This window comes from Engystomops pustulosus, chromosome 11 (genome assembly GCF_040894005.1).
Source record: "Engystomops pustulosus chromosome 11, aEngPut4.maternal, whole genome shotgun sequence".
Lineage (NCBI taxonomy): Eukaryota > Metazoa > Chordata > Amphibia > Anura > Leptodactylidae > Engystomops > Engystomops pustulosus.
This window is the reverse complement of record NC_092421.1, coordinates 2,836,571-2,857,460: the sequence shown is the minus strand read 5'-3', so window position 1 is coordinate 2,857,460 and position 20,890 is coordinate 2,836,571. Positions and strand designations below refer to the sequence as shown.

Sequence of the window (20,890 nt, the reverse complement as noted above, 5' to 3'; positions counted from 1 at the left end):
GTTACCCATAAATGTGGTCATGTTGTCCCAGATAGCTGTAATTGGATACAACCACCGCCCACATGAAGGCAGTGTGGGCAGACATTCATTATTAAGTCCTAGCTGACCACCTGGATTCAGTGTTCAATACCACAGGATGACAGTGGGACATGCAGTAACTCCCGGCCATTCTATATGCAAAAGCAGTTAGGTTCTTTGTGGACTCACTCCAGTAGAGGTGGTCATATCCAAGGACAACAATTGTTTCTAAAGTATACCTTAGTTGTATTACCAAAACTGTTCATATCTGAGCATTACCAAAACGTAACTTCTTGTCATCAAATTGGAAAAAAAGAGCAAGCAATTCATGCTTATAATGGGAAGATATGTTCTTTAAAAACAGAGTCGCTAGATGTTACTTCCGAATATATGAATATGAATATATATATATATATTTTATTAAATGTGATAAATAGCCTGTATCGATGGTATGGAGCTCCAGTCATGGCCAAAAGTTACAAATGTTAATTGTTACAAAGTCTCTGGCATAAGGTTTTATAATGGTAATTTGCATATTCTCCAGAATGTTATAAAGAGGGATCAGCTTATCAGCAATTCATTGTAAAGTCAATATTTGCCTAGAAAATGAACTTTTTCCCCCAAAACACATTTCAACTTCATTGCAGGCGCCTTAGGCGGAGGAGCAGGTAACATGGTGTCAATGATGTCTCCAGTAACACAGGTGCGGGGGCTGATGGGGACAGGGCTGGGGACAATGTGTCATGTGTAAGTAACAATCACCACTGGGCAGTATAATAGGAGCAGGTAACATAGTGTCAGTGATGTCCCCAGTAACACAGGTGTGGGGGCTGGTGGGGACAGGGCTGGGGACAATCTGTCATGTGTAAGTAACAATCACCACTGGGCAGTATAATAGGAGCAGGTAACATGGTGTCAGTGATGTCTCCAGTAACACAGGTGCAGGGGCTGATGGGGACAGGGCTGGGGGACAATGTGTCATGTGTAAGTAACAATCACCACTGGGCAGTATAATAGGAGCAGGTAACATGGTGTCAGTGATGTCCCCAGTAACACAGGTGCGGGGGCTGATGGGGACAGGGCTGGGGACAATGTGTCATGTGTAAGTAACAATCACCACTGGGCAGTATAATAGGAGCAGGTAACATGGTGTCAGTGATGTCCCCAGTAACACAGGTGCGGGGGCTGATGGGGACAGGGCTGGGGACAATGTGTCATGTGTAAGTAACAATCACCACTGGGCAGTATAATAGGAGCAGGTAACATGGTGTCAGTGATGTCTCCAGTAACACAGGTGCGGGGGCTGATGGGGACAGGGCTGGGGACAATGTGTCATGTGTAAGTAACAATCACCACTGGGCAGTATAATAGGAGCAGGTAACATGGTGTCAGTGATGTCTCCAGTAACACAGGTGCAGGGGCTGATGGGGACAGGGCTGGGGGACAATGTGTCATGTGTAAGTAACAATCACCACTGGGCAGTATAATAGGAGCAGGTAACATGGTGTCAGTGATGTCCCCAGTAACACAGGTGCAGGGGCTGATGGGGACAGGGCTGGGGACAATGTGTCATGTGTAAGTAACAATCACCACAGGGTAGTATAATAGGAGCAGGTAACATGGTGTCAGTGATGTCTCCAGTAACACAGGTGCGGGGGCTGATGGGGACAGGGCTAGGGACAATGTGTCATGTGTAAGTAACAATCACCACTGGGCAGTATAATAGGAGCAGGTAACATGGTGACAGTGATGTCCCCAGTAACACAGGTGCAGGGGCTGATGGGGACAGGGCTGGGGACAATGTGTCATGTGTAAGTAACAATCACCACAGGGTAGTATAATAGGAGCAGGTAACATGGTGTCAGTGATGTCTCCAGTAACACAGGTGCGGGGGCTGATGGGGACAGGGCTAGGGACAATGTGTCATGTGTAAGTAACAATCACCACTGGGCAGTATAATAGGAGCAGGTAACATGGTGTCAGTGATGTCTCCAGTAACACAGGTGCGGGGGCTGATGGGGACAGGGCTGGGGGACAATGTGTCATGTGTAAGTAACAATCACCACTGGGCAGTATAATAGGAGCAGGTAACATGGTGTCAGTGATGTCTCCAGTAACACAGGTGCGGGGGCTGATGGGGACAGGGCTAGGGACAATGTGTCATGTGTAAGTAACAATAACCACTGGGCAGTATAATAGGAGCAGGTAACATGGTGTCAGTGATGTCTCCAGTAACACAGGTGCGGGGGCTGATGGGGACAGGGCTGGGGGACAATGTGTCATGTGTAAGTAACAATCACCACTGGGCAGTATAATAGGAGCAGGTAACATGGTGTCAGTGATGTCTCCAGTAACACAGGTGCGGGGGCTGATGGGGACAGGGCTGGGGGACAATGTGTCATGTGTAAGTAACAATCACCACTGGGCAGTATAATAGGAGCAGGTAACATGGTGTCAGTGATGTCCCCAGTAACACAGGTGCAGGGGCTGGTGGGGACAGGGCTGGGGACAATCTGTCATGTGTAAGTAACAATCACCACTGGGCAGTATAATAGGAGCAGGTAACATGGTGTCAGTGATGTCTCCAGTAACACAGGTGCGGGGGCTGATGGGGACAGGACTGGGGACAATGTGTCATGTGTAAGTAACAATCACCACTGGGCAGTATAATAGGAGCAGGTAACATGGTGTCAGTGATGTCTCCAGTAACACAGGTGCGGGGGCTGATGGGGACAGGGCTGGGGGACAATGTGTCATGTGTAAGTAACAATCACCACTGGGCAGTATAATAGGAGCAGGTAACATGGTGTCAGTGATGTCTCCAGTAACACAGGTGCGGGGGCTGATGGGGACAGGGCTGGGGACAATGTGTCATGTGTAAGTAACAATCACCACTGGGCAGTATAATAGGAGCAGGTAACATGGTGTCAGTGATGTCTCCAGTAACACAGGTGCGGGGGCTGATGGGGACAGGGCTGGGGGACAATGTGTCATGTGTAAGTAACAATCACCACTGGGCAGTATAATAGGAGCAGGTAACATGGTGTCAGTGATGTCCCCAGTAACACAGGTGCGGGGGCTGATGGGGACAGGGCTGGGGGACAATGTGTCATGTGTAAGTAACAATCACCACTGGGCAGTATAATAGGAGCAGGTAACATGGTGTCAGTGATGTCTCCAGTAACACAGGTGCAGGGGCTGATGGGGACAGGGCTGGGGGACAATGTGTCATGTGTAAGTAACAATCACCACTGGGCAGTATAATAGGAGCAGGTAACATGGTGTCAGTGATGTCTCCAGTAACACAGGTGCAGGGGCTGATGGGGACAGGGCTGGAGATCATTGTTTCTCTTCTGTTAACCATGGTTATCTTTAAAGAAACACGTGCAGTCATCATTGCACTGCACAAAACTGTCCTAACAGGGAAGAGTATCGCAGCGAGAAAGATTGCACCTCAGTCACCAATCTATCGCATCATCAAGGAATCCAAGGAGAGAGGCTCCATTGTTACCAAAAAGGCTCCAGGGGCCCAAGAAGGACCAGCAAGCGCCAGGAGCGTCTCTTACAAGTGTCTCAACTTGGGGATGGGGCTCCCAGCATCGCAGAGCTCAGGAATGGCAGCAGCAGGTGTGAGGCATCTGCACGCACTGTGACACTGCGGAGACTCCTGGAGCAAGGCCTGGTGTCCAGGAGGGCAGCACAGAAGCCGCTTCTCTCCAGGGACCATCAGGGACAGACGGATATTCTGCAGGAGGTGCAGGGAGTGGACGCTGAGGACTGGGGGGGGTCATTGTCTCTGATGAATCCCCTTTCCGATTGTTGGGAGAAGACAAGGTGAGCGATGCCCCAGTCCTGTCTCCTGCACCTGTAAAGTCTCCTGCAGCCATTCATGTGGGGGGGGGCGGCTTCTCAGCCAAGGGAATCGCCTAAAAACACCTCCATGAATAAAGAATGGGACCAGAATGTCCTCCAGGAGCCGCTTCACCCAACCCTCCAGGAGCAGATGGTGATGAGCAGAGCCTCCTCCAGCATGATGGAGCACCCGCCATAAAGGGGAGAACTAAATGGCTCCGGGAACAGAACACAGAGATTCTGGGTCCATGGCCCGGGAACAGAACACAGAGATTCTGGGTCCATGGCCCGGGAACAGAACACAGAGATTCTGGGTCCATGGCCCGGGGACAGAACACAGAGATTCTGGGTCCATGGCCCGGGGACAGAACACAGAGATTCTGGGTCCATGGCTCCGGGAACAGAACACAGAGATTCTGGGTCCATGGCCCAGAGACTCCCCAGATCTTATCCCATTGAGAACTTGTGGTCAATCATCAGGAGACGGGGGACAAACAAAACCCAACACATTGTGACAGAATGCAGCAGTGATAGTGCAGGAATGGACGGCGATCAGTCAGGATCTGGTGCAGGAGGTGAGTGAGAGCTGCCAGGGAGAATTACAGAGGTCCTGAAGGAGAAGGAGAGGTCCTGCAGATACTGACTGGCTGCAGTAACTCCTCCCACCTGACAATAAAAGCTTCTGCTCCCCATAATATGATTGCACTTGTATCTCTGTATGTGATAAACATCTGACAGACCAGAGGGACACATCATGTGACAGGAGGAGATTTGTGTCATTCTCAGGACTTATGGCCAGGACTATGGAGGAATGATTGATGGTAACCGCTTCCTGTAATATGTTTTACTCATTTCCGCTCTTAGGACATTGATCCCTCCTGCTGGGAGCGTTATCTCCACGTTCCAGTGAGAATCGTGTGCGAGGCTTTTATGCTCAGAGATATTCTGGAATTTTTGTTCATGTCTTAAGTTTATTTTGTTTCTCTTCAGAGGATATGATCCCTTTAATTCTCTCTTCTGCTCTTCGGTGGGTAAGATCCTTTCCTTCTTCTGCTCTTCCGGTTCTTTCTATCCTCGTCTCCTATTTTACAGTTTCCCTTTATTCTCTTCCACACATCACCTTCTCTTTAGCGATCAGCTCGCTGTAGCTGCGCACACTCATGTGTGAAGCCGGAGTCCCGCGCATGCGTAGTAGCTCCAGCATCATAGCCACAACGCTGCACACGCTCAACTTAGAAAACAAAGCTGCTGCACATGCGCAGAACTCCAGCGTCACAGACAAGTGCACACCTACAGCTCCTGCTCCACATCCCAGCATGTACACAACCTGTAGCCCCCAGCGCTGCCTGGGATAGTGAAAAACTGCTCTTAACTATAACAAAATGGAATGGGTTAACAAAAAATATTTATATGGATCTCTCTCTCTCTGACAGTCCTTGTGTGCGTCTCTGTCAGACTATCAGAAGGAGAGAGCCACAGACTGACAGTCTCGGTGTGTGTATCATTGACAGTCTTAGACACAGAGGCAGACGGTCAGAGAGTCACTGTCTCTTTCTGTGTATGTCTGTCTCTGACAGTCTATGGGGGAATTTAACAGAAGTGTCTGGGAGCAGATCTGGTTGCCATGGGCTGAAGTTCATTTTCCCACAGTTGTTTATAACATTACAGCTGATTTCTGGTTTCCATGGGCAACTGGAGCAGTTTTATCTCAGACATTTCTCATAAATCTACCTCTCTCTCTATCCATCTTACCTCACACATAAGCGTCTTATACTCATTGCCTTTAGTAACCAATCACAGCTCAGAGCTCATATTAATGACCTGGGGCAAAACAGCAACCAACTGGCAGGCGGAAAATTGGTTCAAAACTGAGTCTATGATGTTCCCTGAGTCACAGAGAGCGGCTGCGATGTTATAAATAAATAAAACTCAATGTCATTAGTCATAAAATGGAGCTTAAATAATTAGATTTTAAGGCCTCTCTAAAGTAGGCGGAGTTATCAACAAGATGGCCACCACTGGAAACTACAAGTCCCATGATCCCTTAGTTGTCAGTAACTCCTCCCCCTCTTATGCTCTGTCCCCAGTGATGATGTAACAGACTGTCCTGCTCTGTTACCATAGTAATGATGTGTAACTGCCATCACCACACACCGGCCATACTGGATGCCCTGCAACCAACCGACTACAGCCAAACAGAGTGGTGATCACATGACCTGCCCAGGCAGCTGCAGGACATGTGATGTGGACATGTGACCAGCGGCATCTTCTGTCCTGTGACTTCTCTGCGCGGAGGAAAATAACGGACTGATAAAGGGCCGGGAGCATTATAATTCTCCATCACAGTCTATGTCACAACGGGAGCAACATTCTAAATAACAACTAATTACATATTCGCTTCTATTTTACTGACTCATTTGTATATGAATTATGCCGATTCCTGGAACACCCCTTTAAGGATTGCTTGAGCTTTACTCCATAGGTCTCCATCTCTGTCATTCTGGATCCACAGAAAGGCAAAAATTCTTTTGAGAAAAATATTTATTTCAAAATAATCTTATATTCAACTCTCATGTATTTTATAGTGTGTGACACTCCCATACTGCAGGTACTTATCCTGTTATATTTGTCATCCGAATAAGTCATGGAGAATAAACCTCTGCTCTGAATAAGACGAATCACATTGGGGGGAGATGCATCAATCTGTCTGCGCCGGAACACTGCAGTAATTTACACCTGAACTGCTGAGCGCCAATGGAGGTTTTGGACCCATTTTTAGGTGGTTTTCACGCTTCTCCAAAAAAAAAAAAAAAAAAAAAATGGGCGTTTCCTTTGTACCTAGGGGGGCGTGACCAGACAGAAAACGTCTTGTGTGCCAGAAATTTCAAATATTGTGATGCAGCAAACAAGACCAACTATGAGGAGGTGCCCAGTACTAGTCACCCGTCTTATACTGGACCAGATTAATAATAGACTGTAAGCTCTCGGCAGCGCTCCTATTGTAACCATTTGACTACTTTTACTCTTAAGTGCTAAAGTTCTAAAGTGCTACGGAATATGATGGCGCCATAACAGATTATTACCAATCATCCAGCATCAGAAGCCGGAATCAATCTGTCTGGTTCTACTCTGCACTGGTCTAAAACGCTGACGCATGAATACATCTCACCCAATCTTTCAGAAATCATTAAGGCAGAGTATGGAATCAGCTGAAGGATTAGGATAATTTACTGGTGCACAATCGTCCCAACGCTCAGCTCCTATTGGTCCACAAAGTTTGCCTTTCTCTTCTCCACAAAAGCCGTCATTCCTTCTTTACGGTCATCCTATTAAAAGTAAATAACAGACGGGATAAATGGCGGCGCCCTCCGGACGGTCCCACCATTGTTCAAATGTATCAAAGTTTTCAAAACTTACAGTAGCAAACGTGGAGTGGAAGAGTCGCTTCTCCAGTCTGTTGCCTTCTGACAAGGATAATTCAAAGGCTACGGAGAGAGAGAAACATTTTTCATAACTCCAATTTGTTAAAGGGATTTTAAAGGTTAATCACCTACAGAACTTAGAACCGGAGAGCAACTGTAACAGTCATAGACATAAACATAACAGGAAAGACGACACGACAAATAACCACGAACCACACGAGTCCCTGCAGTGATTGGGCCTCAGGGTCGGCCGATCCCAAGAATCTTGTGGTCTCTCATTGTCCAAATATCTAGGGATTCTAACAGTCGGAGCCCTGGAGGCCGGATATTTATTGTCCACCCTGCGGATGTGCCAGAAGTCTTTAAAGGAAATAGACCTCCAATCTTATATTAAATTAAATTACACAATTATCTACAACCCTCTAATCCTCAATCTCACACAAGTCGTTGTTAATGGTAAAATGACGGGATCTCCATTAACCAAAACATTTTTGTAAAAAGTCTGACGCTGCCGTGACATCTCCTTCCTCTCCCCCGCTTTTTATAACTTCTTTCTAACTACTTATAAGTTTTTTTTAACAGTAATCCCACGCTGTCAGCCTTCATTTAGACGAGCGCAGAGATTGAGGAGTTATAGGCACGTAGGGGTTTCATTTTACTTCATATTAGTGGCGTATTTCCCTTAAAGACTTCTTTATCCTCCATCCTGTGGATCGGCCATATCTGGCCTCCAGGGTTCTGGCTTTATACAAGTAATTCATTACCTTTAATGATAAAATCTATGAAAAGGAAATTACCATCTGGCAACGACTCACCCAGATAGCTCTAGTGGCAGATTCCCCAGGACACCATGATGCGGCCTCCTTTGTGCCTAAACCTCACGAAGGTTAACTACAAGAGCTACGAGTGGGGCATCACAAGCGGGCTCGGAGGATATAGCCCCCCCCCCCTATAACACGCTCCTTGGACACTGCTGACGATCCCCCTTGTGCATCCACAAAGTCCCCTGAAGCTGATGGCACAGCTGTGATACATCTGCAGTAACTAACTCTGGTGGCAGCAAAGTAATCAACTGCCCATAATTACAGTGGGGGTCATTTATCATTAGGCGGCTCAGTGGGACAGTTCTAGGTCAGTCTTTGGATCTCCGCTGCCCATCACATTCATTAAAGTGGCTTTAGCCCTTCAGCGTTCTTATGCTCTGTGTGTGTCTTCTTGTATTTCGGCCTTTTTGAAAGAAAAATCCCAAAAATCCCAAAGTCCCAGCACACAAGCAGCGGCTTGCAACTAAGTCATGAATCTGGCGTCGCACTATAGCGAAGTAGCGGGAATAGTCCTGTGCGACTTTTGAGCAAATGAAAAGTCGCAAACACCTATGAGACTCTTCTGCAACTTTTATCTGCAAAATAAAGTCCAGCAAAACCAAAGATTAATCTCCCCCAATACATGGATCAAGGCACATAAATGTAAGCATCGTTCTGGGTTGCAGGGAGACTTATTGTAGGAAATTACTGGGACATTTTGGACTCGTACACGACATCTTGTATTGTTTAAATGTAAGACACCGGGTGCTGTTACCGATTGCTTGCGTTTCCATAGAAACATACGTGTGATTGGGCTTTGGCACGCCCCCATTTCTAAACGTAATCGAAAAAACTACGCGAGACCACACCCTAAGGTGCGGATAGTTTGATTAAACAGAATCTCCTCACCTCCATTTACAGCTTCTTTCGCCATAGATACAATGAGTTTGGAGTTTTTGGCTATTTTCTCTCCACACGTAACGGCTTCATCCACAACCTTGTCCACGGGGTAGACTTTGCTCACGAGTCCTGAAAAGAAGGAAGCCTCGAATCTAGCGCCTCCATAACCTACTGTCATTTTAAATCTTTAAAGACTACTCAAAGGGCTTATCCAAGACACATAAAAACAGCTTTGTGGTCGGGGTTACTAAAAATGTACATTGACTGATTTTTCTAGGTGTCCATAGCCTAATCACTAGATCTGGATGACCTACACCCATTATCCACATCTTACCTGCGGCCTTGGCCTCTTGGGCGCTGATGCGGTCACCGGTAAGGACCATTTCCATGGCCATGGACTTTCCCACAGCTCTAGTGAGCCTCTGCGTACCTCCAGCCCCTGGAAGAGACAAAGAGGAATCTCACACTGAGGCTTCATGCACACGATTTATACACCGGTGCCGGGGAGAGAAGGAGGGGACAGCGCCGCACACCCCCGCCCCTCTCCATAGTAATGTATGGCGCTGTATTCCGGAGACAGATAAGACCTGTCCGGTCTTTCTCCACGCTACGTGTGCTGTACCCGTACCGGTCCTGTACAGCGCCGTGCGCCCATTGCCGTGTATGGCGGACCTCGGCCGTATATACATCCCCCATACGGCAGTGTGAATGTAGCCTAAAGAGGATTAGCGTCCGCATTTTTCATCTTCACTTTTCTACTAGCAGAGAATTACTAAGCAACTTTTCTATAAATGTTTTATATATCCTGTACCTAACATTTCACAGAATTATACAGCAATGGAAATGCTTTGTAATTCGCTACCAATAGGAAGGCTGGGATGATACACATATATATCACAACCGGGCGAGTCAGGGCGTAGCCCGTTTATACGTTAAAGGGGGTCGTCCACTTCCAGCAACTAATCGATGTAAAGAAAAGTTGTACAATTTTCTCATATACTTTCTGTATCAATTCCTCAGTTTTCTAGATCTCTGCTTGCTGTCGTACTATAGATAGCGTCAGTGTTTACTTCCAGTAGAAAGAAACCTGTGCATGGTCATGTGATGTCACACAGGTGCACGACTCGTTATATCGCACAAGATACAATGTTGTGGAATTGTGGCTAGAAATGGGTGAAATAATTTTTTTATTACGCCCTCTTTAATACTGTATACACATCTCTTCTAGCCGGGGTATATTTCAGCACGCCGTATGGTATTTGCTACACTACCCAAATCCATTCTTTTTATGGAAAGTTTTTATAAATGCTTCACAATATGAAGTTTATGAAACCCCACAATCATCACGATACATAAAACGTACCTGGAATGGTTCCAAGCAAGATTTCTGGCTGCCCAAACTGCGCCTTCTCTCCGGCGTAGATAATGTCACACATCATGGCAAGTTCACATCCTCCACCGAGCTTTATGCACACAGAAAACAAAACCGTCCATCAATACTCAATAGTGCACCACGCTCACCTGTAATGGGGTCGTCACGTAAGAGACACAAAGTAGAGTAATAAAAATCCTTTCACAATATATTTCTGTCTATGTGAATGACCTGTGTGCGCCAACCATGACAAATGCCCTTCCCGATCTACCGGATTCGCTTCCAGGCCGGTGTGGCAACCGCGTCTTGACGACCCAGTCCATAGGCAGCACCTGGAGGCATCGACACCTTCTCCAACAAACCCTCAATAGAGTTGTGCCAAACTTAGCACAACCGGATCCGGTGACCTCCTTCCAATCCTTGAAATGACCCCCACAGGTGACAACACTACTGCTCTATGAGCGCTCACTGGTCGTCCCTCGTTCACCCTTCTATACCCTACTCCTTTATTTCCCATTGATGTAATATTTAGTGGAATCAGTGGCCAGAACGATGGGTCGAAGGCCAAGTAGTGGTCGTAAAGCTTTGTGTTACCATCGCCCAGTGGCTCTAAGTGATAACCGAGAGCAGAACAGAGGCTCTTGTTCTTTTTCGTGTACATTTCTTTATCTCAATCCTCTATTTACTGTGACACCGATTACTGAATGGAGGACGGGCTGGAGTTTATAACAATCCGAGTATTTGGGGTTTTTTTTGCAATGCAGAGTGACAACCCGTCTTATTTACAATACAATACACCTTACGGCTGATCATTGCAGTAACATCCAGAGAGGTCACCAGAGGCAGTCCCCGGGTTATGTACAAGATAGGTTCCTCAAGGTCTGTACTTAAGTTGTATTTGTATGCAAGTCGGAACTGCATAGTTAATAATTGTAGATCCAGACAATTTTTTTTTGTCCCAGTGACAATTGGAGTTTCAAAATTTTTTGCTGTAATGGGACCAAGGATTATCCATAAATCTTCATTACAGACTTCATTACAGCTGATCATTGCAGTCTGGGACTATAGTAACATCCAGAGAGGTCACCAGAGGTCACAGGGGGCAGAGGGGTCCGTCTGCAACTAGGGGTCGTCTTTAAGTCGGGTGTCCTTAAGTAGGGGACCGTCTGTACTTTAAAAAGTGCAAAGATCAACAGCTTTAGAATATGTAATTACTTACTGCAAAGCCATTAACAGCTGCAATCACCGGCTTCTTAACGGTAGACACCCGATTCCAGTGGGACAGGAAGCTGCCCCCGTAACACTCCTGAAAGGTTCGGTTTTGCATCTCTTTGATATCAGCACCAGCTGCAAGAAAAAAAAAAAAAAAAAAAAAAGTCTTTAAAATTATTCCTTTCTTTTTTAATTTTTTGTCATTCTGCTCTTACAGGACTTTTTCATTTTTGCGTTTCTAATTTTTACTCCCCTCATTCCAAAAGCCGTAACTTTTTTGTTAAAAAAAAAAATTATATCATTCATTTTGGTGGGTCTGATATAAGAGTTGTTATGGATGTGGCGTTACCATATTTCTATGGGTGTTGTGCTTATTCACTTTTTAAACATTATGGGGCTTATTTACTAGGGGTCCCGTGGCCGCATTTCCTTCAGGTTTTCCGACGTTTTCGCGGATCACGCCGCTGGGACAGGGATTTTGGAGGGGATTGTGTCGCAAGCAATCAGATTTTGGCGCAGCTGCGTTGCTTCCATGCGACAGAAATAGGGGGGGGGGGGGGGTAAACACCCAAGCCACTTCTTCTCTGGCAACAAACTGTAGGACTCTTTTTCCAGAAGAATAGAAACCTCTGATGGCATTTGTGTTCTTGATAAAGTTTACCAAGGTGACCTTGATTCTAAAGGGAGGAAGCCTAAGTTCTCCTCTAAAGTGTCTAGAACTGATCTGCATTTTTACCACTCCCGGAAAAACTGCTACAGCCTCCCCCTCCCCCCGGACCTCTGGGCTTTCTGGACTCATCGGGGTCCCGGCCAAACAGAAAACCCTGGACTTCCTGCAGCGATCACCACGGAAATATCAATCCTCTCTACCCCTCCTTTGGAGCAAAAGAATTCGGGTAGTAAAGAGGGGAATCTGTTTCTTCTATCTGCTGCCTTTTCATCCAAAATTGGGCCAAACAGTAATCTATTTTTTGATCAACTCTTCAAGCATAAAGCCACATTGGCTGCATCCGGGAGCCCAACCTGACATACATTTGGAGAGCATCAATTGAAGCCTCAGCCAAAAAAGCCGCACCAGTTTATAGATTGTCAATTGCTTCCAAAGACCCTTCTCTACAAAGTCTGTTTTGCATATCCATCTGCAACTGCCCCAGACAGTAGGAGAGCCGAACATCAGGGTTACATGCCCCAGTGCAGGGGTTCCAGGATCTCCTAAAAAACACTGGAGTTCCTTTATCTAGAGTCCTCAAAAGGAAGCAGGGCCCTTCGAGAGATCTTTGAAATGGGGCTCGGCTCCTAAAATTGATAGTTCCATGATGTGGAATCTTCCACACTAAAGGGGTTCGTCCGTTTCACCGCTTTAGGAATTAATAATTATCCAGTCGCTTCCACACTTTCTCCATTAAGGAAACATATTTGTGAACAGGAAAACTTCTAAACTTATCCTCCGAGCCCAGGAAGGGTTTTAGGGGCCTTCACTTCAATATTCACAGTAGCACGGACAAATTTAAAAAGACTATTAGTGTTTTCTTTCTGGAACGCCATAGGAATGGATGTAGAGGGCCCCAGACGGTCCCGGCCTGAGAGATTGAACTTCGTTTCTAATAATTTCTGGGAAAGTCTCCATAGACGTAGCAGACCTCTGATACCAGCTTTCCCAAACTGCCTGAAATTAATTCTTTCTAATTAGAGGGTAATTTGCATCCACAGATTCTACACTATGGTGGGTCTTCCGGGTACCTTTTGTAGGGACACCCTCCCCTTCCAATACACATGTTTTGGAGGTTCCAGGTGGTCCCACTGCCCTCAGTATTTTCACTCCCGGTGCTGAGGAAGCAGGGGCCTGGAGATTGCTGGTGACAGTACCTCGTCCACTGGAGTCTTTAAACCGAGCTCCTGAGATGCAATCCAGCTCCTGCTGCAAAGTTCCAACTGCAAAATCCCTGCGTCCGAGATCAGGTGTCGCCAAACTTCCAGTCTCCAGACCCATAATTGCAATGGAATACAGAGGGAGTCCCGAGAAACCGCAGACCTCCAGGTCTGGTAAGACACCCCCAATCTGATGGGGCCAAAAACCACCCTACACCACGATAGTGCTCAGGTCTCTCCAAGGACAGGAAACCACTGAGGCAGGTGGAGGGGTTGTTCTTCTAAAGTCTCAGGTCTCCAGTCCCCGGGGATGGACTGTGGTACAGTGTTGGTGTAGGTGAAACATTTTTTATTTTGCCTTACTTTAACCTCAATAACGTTTTCATACTGCGGTGTACAAAGCTGTGTATCTAAAGGGGCCGGATCCAATTGTGGGTGTTTGCTTTAATGTGCAGCAAACTCCCAGGTTATCTGGAGAGGGCTCATCTGTGACACCTTGATACTCCCATAAACAACCATGTGACGTACTAATACGTATCCACAAAAAGTGACGAGAATGAAACCTAAGACGCGCCTTCTCTCTGCTGCTGTAATGTTGGAGTAATAACGGATTATCTTATCTCGCTGCGAGCAATAATACTTCTATATATCACGAGTGGATAATAGTTATACAGTCACTACTACAAACTGATTGGAAAAACTAACCTGCGAAAGCCTTCTCACCCCCGGTGATCACAATTGCTCCAATCTGTGGATCTAGTTCAAAAGAGTCCAGGGCTTGATTGATTTCCGTCATCAGTCCGTCACATAACGCGTTCAGCGCTTTGGGTCGGTTCAGTTGTATAAAACCAACATTTTGGCTTTGTCCTCTGCGTTCTACCAGAATGTACTGATAGGAGGGTCCTGCGAGAAGAGAGAAACATGGCGAGAACATTCAGGGATTGTCTGCATTATACGAGGTATCCGGCTATTAAAACCCTAAATCAAAGGGGGATTTCCCTGTCAAACAAGTACGACCCGATCCCTATTCTTCATACTATTGATCCTATGTAATTGCTGCAAACTCTAGCGTACTGTTACACTGAGCCGTGCAAACCCTGCATTACTAGGTGCATGTCTCTGTATAACACCATTTTGTGACAAGCAACTCCAGTGCCGGCCTGGCTCCCGTATAGCACCTGTATAGCAGCACCCGCCTGGCTCCTGTATAGCCCCTGCCTGGCTCCTGTATAGCCCCTGCCTGGCTCCTGTATAGCCCCTGCCTGGCCCCTGTATAGCCCCTGCCTGGCCCCTGTATAGCCCCTGCCTGGCCCCTGTATAGCCCCTGCCTGGCCCCTGTATAGCCCCTGCCTGGCCCCTGTATAGCCCCTGCCTGGCCCCTGTATAGCCCCTGCCTGGCCCCTGTATAGCCCCTGCCTGGCCCCTGTATAGCCCCTGCCTGGCCCCTGTATAGCCCCTGCCTGGCTCCTGTATAGCCCCTGTCCGGGCCGGAGCTGTGGGGCCACACGGTGCACCCCCGGGCTGTCACCTCCAGGAGACACGTGACCTTTATAGTTTTGTCCTTCAGGGCTTTGTCTTCCAGGTTAAGTTTACGGCGCCGGTGAACCCCGAGACCTCCCGCCCTCACCTACCAGAACTAAACTCCCTGAACATCCCGGGACCATAGCGACACCCGTGCACCGCCACCCGAAGGACTCCTCTACACAGCGCGGCCATCTTCAGTACCGGCGCATGCGCGGGACCGCCGCTCGTGCCATTTAAAGGGCGAGCCCCCCGGCGCGTGCGCACTGTTGCCCCCTTGCGCTGTCACTATCTTATTTTGTTCTTAGGTCGGGACCGCGTGTATATTCTTTGTTTAGAGTGGAGAAAAGATGATATTATACACATTTGAAAGTGTCTAATGTACAACAAAAAAAGAAACACAAATATATAAAAATGTACATCAGGAATAGCTAATAAAATACCCTTACCATTATATGAGCTTCATCTTTAGGTGTAAGTAAGAAAGTGCAGGCGGTCCCCTACTTAAGAACACCCGACTTACAGACGACCCCTAGTTACAGACGGACCTCTGGATATTGGTAATTTCCTGTACTTTAGTCCTAGGCTACAATAATCAGCTGTAACAGTTATCACAGGCGTCTGTAATGGAGATTTATTGTTACTCCTGGTTCTTATGACAACCCAACATTTTTGAAATCCAATTGTCACAGGGACCAAAAAAATTTCTTGACTGGGGTTATAATAATAAAATATACAGTTCCGACTTACATACAGATCCAACTTAAGAACAAACCTACTGAATCTATTTTGTATGTAACCCTGTAAGCCTGTACTGTAATAGAGAAGGATTATTACCTTTCTCTGGAATGATCCTGTTGTACAAGACTAAAGACCTCACCTACAAATGATAAACATGAACAAGAAAAGCCAAATCACCAAACGTATATTATCACAATCGTTACATATCACAGACTGCGAAAGTCTATAACAGAACTAATAAATGACCCACATGGATTCCTGAAGATGAGATGAGGTATAAATAATGTGTTCTATATGTATGAGGAGGTAACGGCAAATCTACATTTGGATCATGTGACTGAAGGTAATTTACCTCGATGTAACAAAGACTTTTAATAATGTAAAATATGAACATGGGCAAAGAATAGTTTGTGTTATGGAAAGAGTCATTGTAAAAGGTACAAGATGAGCTTCAAGGAAACCTACCATGTGATGCATAATGAAGCAAACATACCCTGAGGCTGCTGTAGCTACACGGATGCAGAGACATATCTTGTCTGATCCCCCACACCCCGGAGCTGTGTTTGTTTGGTCGGGTGGAGGAGCAGGTCTGGTCACACCACAATAAGATATTCATAAGGGACCCTCGGCCTCCTACCAGCAACACATGGAAGTAAAGAGTTAACACTATGGTATCCTACGAGCGAGTGGTCTATACACATAGGAATTGTCCAGCAAAATTTAATAAGCTGCGGGATAGAGGTGTGAATCTCCAGCACCGGCGCCCTGACCCCAGGCTCTGTCTGGGGCGCTCCGTGACTCTTTATAGTGACTTGTGAGCCCAAACACTTACTTGCGAGACCCCGAAAGTTCCCCTTTCTGGGGATAATTACTGTATATAATGAAATTTTGTAACGGGTCACACAGACAACAGCAAGGCACCTGGGAGAACCCGGGAGGAAAGTCTCTATGGGAAGAGTCTGGTGGGAGGAGTCTGTGGACCCACTGGACCACCGCGGGAGATGGTGTGAGGCAGGCGGTGGCAGCCAAGGTACAGGAAACAGGCCAAGACTGGGATGAAAGCAGAACATGGAGGAACACTGGTAACACTGGCACGGACTGAAGACACCGCTGGACTGGAACCCTGGAAGGCATAGCAGGAAGGGTAGGGGAACGCTGGGGACAGGAGATTACTTCTCCTGAGTACAGAGACCCCCCACATGTGGCCGTTATTTCTCCCGAGTACAGAGACCCCCCACATGTGGCCGTTACTTCTCCTGAGTACAGAGACCCCCCCACATGTGGCCGTTACATCTCCCAAGTACAGAGACCCCCCACATGTGGCCGTTACTTCTCCTGAGTACAGAGAACCCCCACTTGTGGCCGTTACTTCTCCCGAGTGCAGAGACCCCCCACATGTGCCCGTTACTTCTCCCGAGTACAGAGACCCCCCACATGTGGCCGTTACTTCTCCCGAGTGCAGAGACCCCCCACATGTGGCCATTACTTCTCCCAAGTGCAGAGACCCCCCACATGTGGCCGTTACTTCTCCCGAGTGCAGAGACCCTCCACATGTGGCCGTTACTTCTCCCGAGTGCAGAGACCCCCCACATGTGGCCATTACTTCTCCCAAGTGCAGAGACCCCCCACATGTGGCCGTTACTTCTCCCGAGTGCAGAGACCCTCCACATGTGGCCGTTACTTCTCCCGAGTGCAGAGACCCCCCACATGTGGCCGTTATTTCTCCCGAGTGCAGAGACCCCCCCACATGTGGCCGTTACTTCTCCCGAGTGCAGAGACCCCCCCACACATGTGGCTGTTACTTCTCCCGAGTACAGAGACCCCCCACATGTGGCCGTTACTTCTCCCGAGTACAGAGAACCCCCACTTGTGGCCGTTACTTCTCCCGAGTGCAGAGACCTCCCACATGTGCCCGTTACTTCTCCCGAGTACAGAGACCCCCCACATGTGGCCGTTACTTCTCCCGAGTACAGAGACCCCCCACATGTGGCCATTACTTCTCCCAAGTGCAGAGACCCCCCACATGTGGCCGTTACTTCTCCCGAGTGCAGAGACCCCCCCACACATGTGGCTGTTACTTCTCCCGAGTACAGAGACCCCCCACATGTGGCCGTTACTTCTCCCGAGTACAGAGACCCCCCACATGTGGCCGTTATTTCTCCCGAGTGCAGAGACCCCCCCCACATGTGGCCGTTACTTCTCCCGAGTACAGAGACCCCCCCCACATGTGGCCGTTACTTCTCCCGAGTGCAGAGACCCGCCACATGTGGCCGTTACTTCTCCCGAGTGCAGAGACCCCCCACATGTGGCCGTTACTTCTCCCGAGTGCAGAGACCCCCCACATGTGGCCGTTACTTCTCCCGAGTACAGAGACCCCCCACATGTGGCCGTTACTTCTTCCGAGTACAGAGACCCGCCACATGTGTCCGTTACTTCTCCCGAGTGCAGAGACCCCCCACATGTGGCCGTTACTTCTCCCAAGTACAGAGACCCCCCACATGTGGCCGTTACTTCTCCCGAGTACAGAGACCCCCCACATGTGGCCGTTACTTCTCCCGAGTGCAGAGACCCGCCACATGTGGCCGTTACTTCTCCTGAGTACAGAGACCCCCCCCACATGTGCCCTTTACTTCTCCCGAGTGCAGAGACCCTCCACATGTGGCCGTTACTTCTCCCGAGTGCAGAGACCCCCCACATGTGGCCGTTACTTCTCCCGAGTGCAGAGACCCCCCACATGTGGCCGTTACTTCTCCTGAGTACAGAGACCCCCCCACATGTGGCCGTTACTTCTCCCGAGTGCAGAGACCCCCCACATGTGCCCGTTACTTCTCCCGAGTACAGAGACCCCCCACATGTGGCCGTTACTTCTCCCGAGTGCAGAGACCCCCCACATGAGGCCATTACTTCTCCCAAGTGCAGAGACCCCCCACATGTGGCCGTTACTTCTCCCGAGTGCAGAGACCCTCCACATGTGGCCGTTACTTCTCCCGAGTGCAGAGACCCCCCACATGTGGCCATTACTTCTCCCAAGTGCAGAGACCCCCCACATGTGGCCGTTACTTCTCCCGAGTGCAGAGACCCTCCACATGTGGCCGTTATTTCTCCCGAGTGCAGAGACCCCCCACATGTGGCCGTTATTTCTCCCGAGTGCAGAGACCCTCCACATGTGGCCGTTACTTCTCCCGAGTGCAGAGACCCCCCACATGTGGCCGTTATTTCTCCCGAGTGCAGAGACCCCCCCACACATGTGGCTGTTACTTCTCCCGAGTACAGAGACCCCCCACATGTGGCCGTTATTTCTCCCGAGTACAGAGACCCCCCACATGTGGCCGTTATTTCTCCCGAGTGCAGAGACCCCCCCCCCCACATGTGGCCGTTACTTCTCCCCAGTACAGAGACCCTCCACATGTGGCCGTTACTTCTCCCGAGTGCAGAGACCCCCCACATGTGGCCGTTACTTCTCCCGAGTGCAGAGACCCCCCACATGTGGCCGTTACTTCTCCTGAGTACAGAGACCCCCCCACATGTGGCCGTTACTTCTCCCGAGTGCAGAGACCCCCCACATGAGGCCATTACTTCTCCCAAGTGCAGAGACCCCCCACATGTGGCCGTTACTTCTCCCGAGTGCAGAGACCCTCCACATGTGGCCGTTACTTCTCCCGAGTGCAGAGACCCCCCACATGTGGCCATTACTTCTCCCAAGTGCAGAGACCCCCCACATGTGGCCGTTACTTCTCCCGAGTGCAGAGACCCTCCACATGTGGCCGTTATTTCTCCCGAGTGCAGAGACCCCCCACATGTGGCCGTTATTTCTCCCGAGTGCAGAGACCCCCCCCCACATGTGGCCGTTACTTCTCCCGAGTACAGAGACCCCCCACATGTGGCCGTTACTTCTCCCGAGTACAGAGACCCCCCACATGTGGCCGTTTTTTTTTCCCGAGTGCAGAGACCCCCCCCCCACATGTGGCCGTTACTTCTCCCCAGTACAGAGACCCTCCACATGTGGCCGTTACTTCTCCCGAGTGCAGAGACCCCCCACATGTGGCCGTTATTTCTCCCGAGTGCAGAGACCCTCCACATGTGGCCGTTACTTCTCCCGAGTGCAGAGACCCCCCACATGTGGCCGTTATTTCTCCCGAGTGCAGAGACCCCCCCACACATGTGGCTGTTACTTCTCCCGAGTACAGAGACCCCCCACATGTGGCCGTTACTTCTCCCGAGTACAGAGACCCCCCACATGTGGCCGTTATTTCTCCCGAGTGCAGAGACCCCCCCCCCCCACATGTGGCCGTTACTTCTCCCCAGTACAGAGACCCTCCACATGTGGCCGTTACTTTTCCCGAGTGCAGAGACCCCCCACATGTGGCCGTTACTTCTCCCGAGTGCAGAGACCCCCCACATGTGGCCGTTACTTCTCCTGAGTACAGAGACCCCCCCACATGTGGCCGTTACTTCTCCCGAGTGCAGAGACCCCCCACATGAGGCCATTACTTCTCCCAAGTGCAGAGACCCCCCACATGTGGCCGTTACTTCTCCCGAGTGCAGAGACCCTCCACATGTGGCCGTTACTTCTCCCGAGTGCAGAGACCCCCCACATGTGGCCATTACTTCTCCCAAGTGCAGAGACCCCCCACATGTGGCCGTTACTTCTCCCGAGTGCAGAGACCCTCCACATGTGGCCGTTATTTCTCCCGAGTGCAGAGACCCCCCCCCACATGTGGCCGTTACTTCTCCCGAGTACAGAGACCCCCCACATGTGGCCGTTACTTCTCCCGAGTACAGAGACCCCCCACATGTGGCCGTTTTTTTTTCCCGAGTGCAGAGACCCCCCCCCCACATGTGGCCGTTACTTCTCCCCAGTACAGAGACCCTCCACATGTGGCCGTTACTTCTCCCGAGTGCAGAGACCCCCCACATGTGGCCGTTACTTCTCCCGAGTGCAGAGACCTCCCACATGTGGCCGTTACTTCTCCCGAGTACAGAGACCCCCCACATGTGGCCGTTACTTCTCCCGAGTGCAGAGACCCGCCACATGTGGCCGTTACTTCTCCCGAGTACAGAGACCCTCCCCACATGTGCCCGTTACTTCTCCCGAGTGCAGAGACCCCCCCACATGTGGCCGTTACTTCTCCCGAGTGCAGAGACCCCCCACATGAGGCCATTACTTCTCCCAAGTGCAG

The 20,890-nt window shown here is 49.1% G+C and overlaps 1 protein-coding gene across 1 annotated transcript; it reads right to left on the bottom strand.

Moving 5' to 3' along the window:
* Positions 1-6,393: 6,393 nt before the first annotated feature.
* On the bottom strand, positions 6,394-15,236 carry ECHS1 (enoyl-CoA hydratase, short chain 1). The gene is made up of 8 exons (XM_072129455.1): positions 15,080-15,236; positions 14,154-14,351; positions 11,587-11,714; positions 10,359-10,458; positions 9,330-9,434; positions 9,005-9,124; positions 7,288-7,355; positions 6,394-7,196 (listed from the first exon to the last, which is right to left on the bottom strand). The coding sequence occupies exons 1-8, from the start codon at positions 15,162-15,164 to the stop codon at positions 7,131-7,133; spliced, it is 870 nt and encodes a 289-aa protein (XP_071985556.1). The 5' UTR covers positions 15,165-15,236; the 3' UTR covers positions 6,394-7,130.
* Positions 15,237-20,890: the final 5,654 nt, after the last annotated feature.

What these genes read in the sequence shown, in the direction of transcription:
- ECHS1 (XM_072129455.1), bottom strand. Translation starts at nt 15,164, where the DNA reads ATGGCCGCGCTGTGTAGAGGAGTCCTTCGGGTGGCGGTGCACGGGTGT. An exon ending in GTTCAGGGAGTTTAGTTCTG is followed by an intron (nt 14,352 to 15,079) that starts GTAGGTGAGGGC and finishes CTCTTCTCGCAG; the next exon opens with GACCCTCCTATCAGTACATT. An exon ending in CCAAGAGGCCAAGGCCGCAG is followed by an intron (nt 9,125 to 9,329) that starts GTAAGATGTGGA and finishes CCTTCTTTTCAG; the next exon opens with GACTCGTGAGCAAAGTCTAC.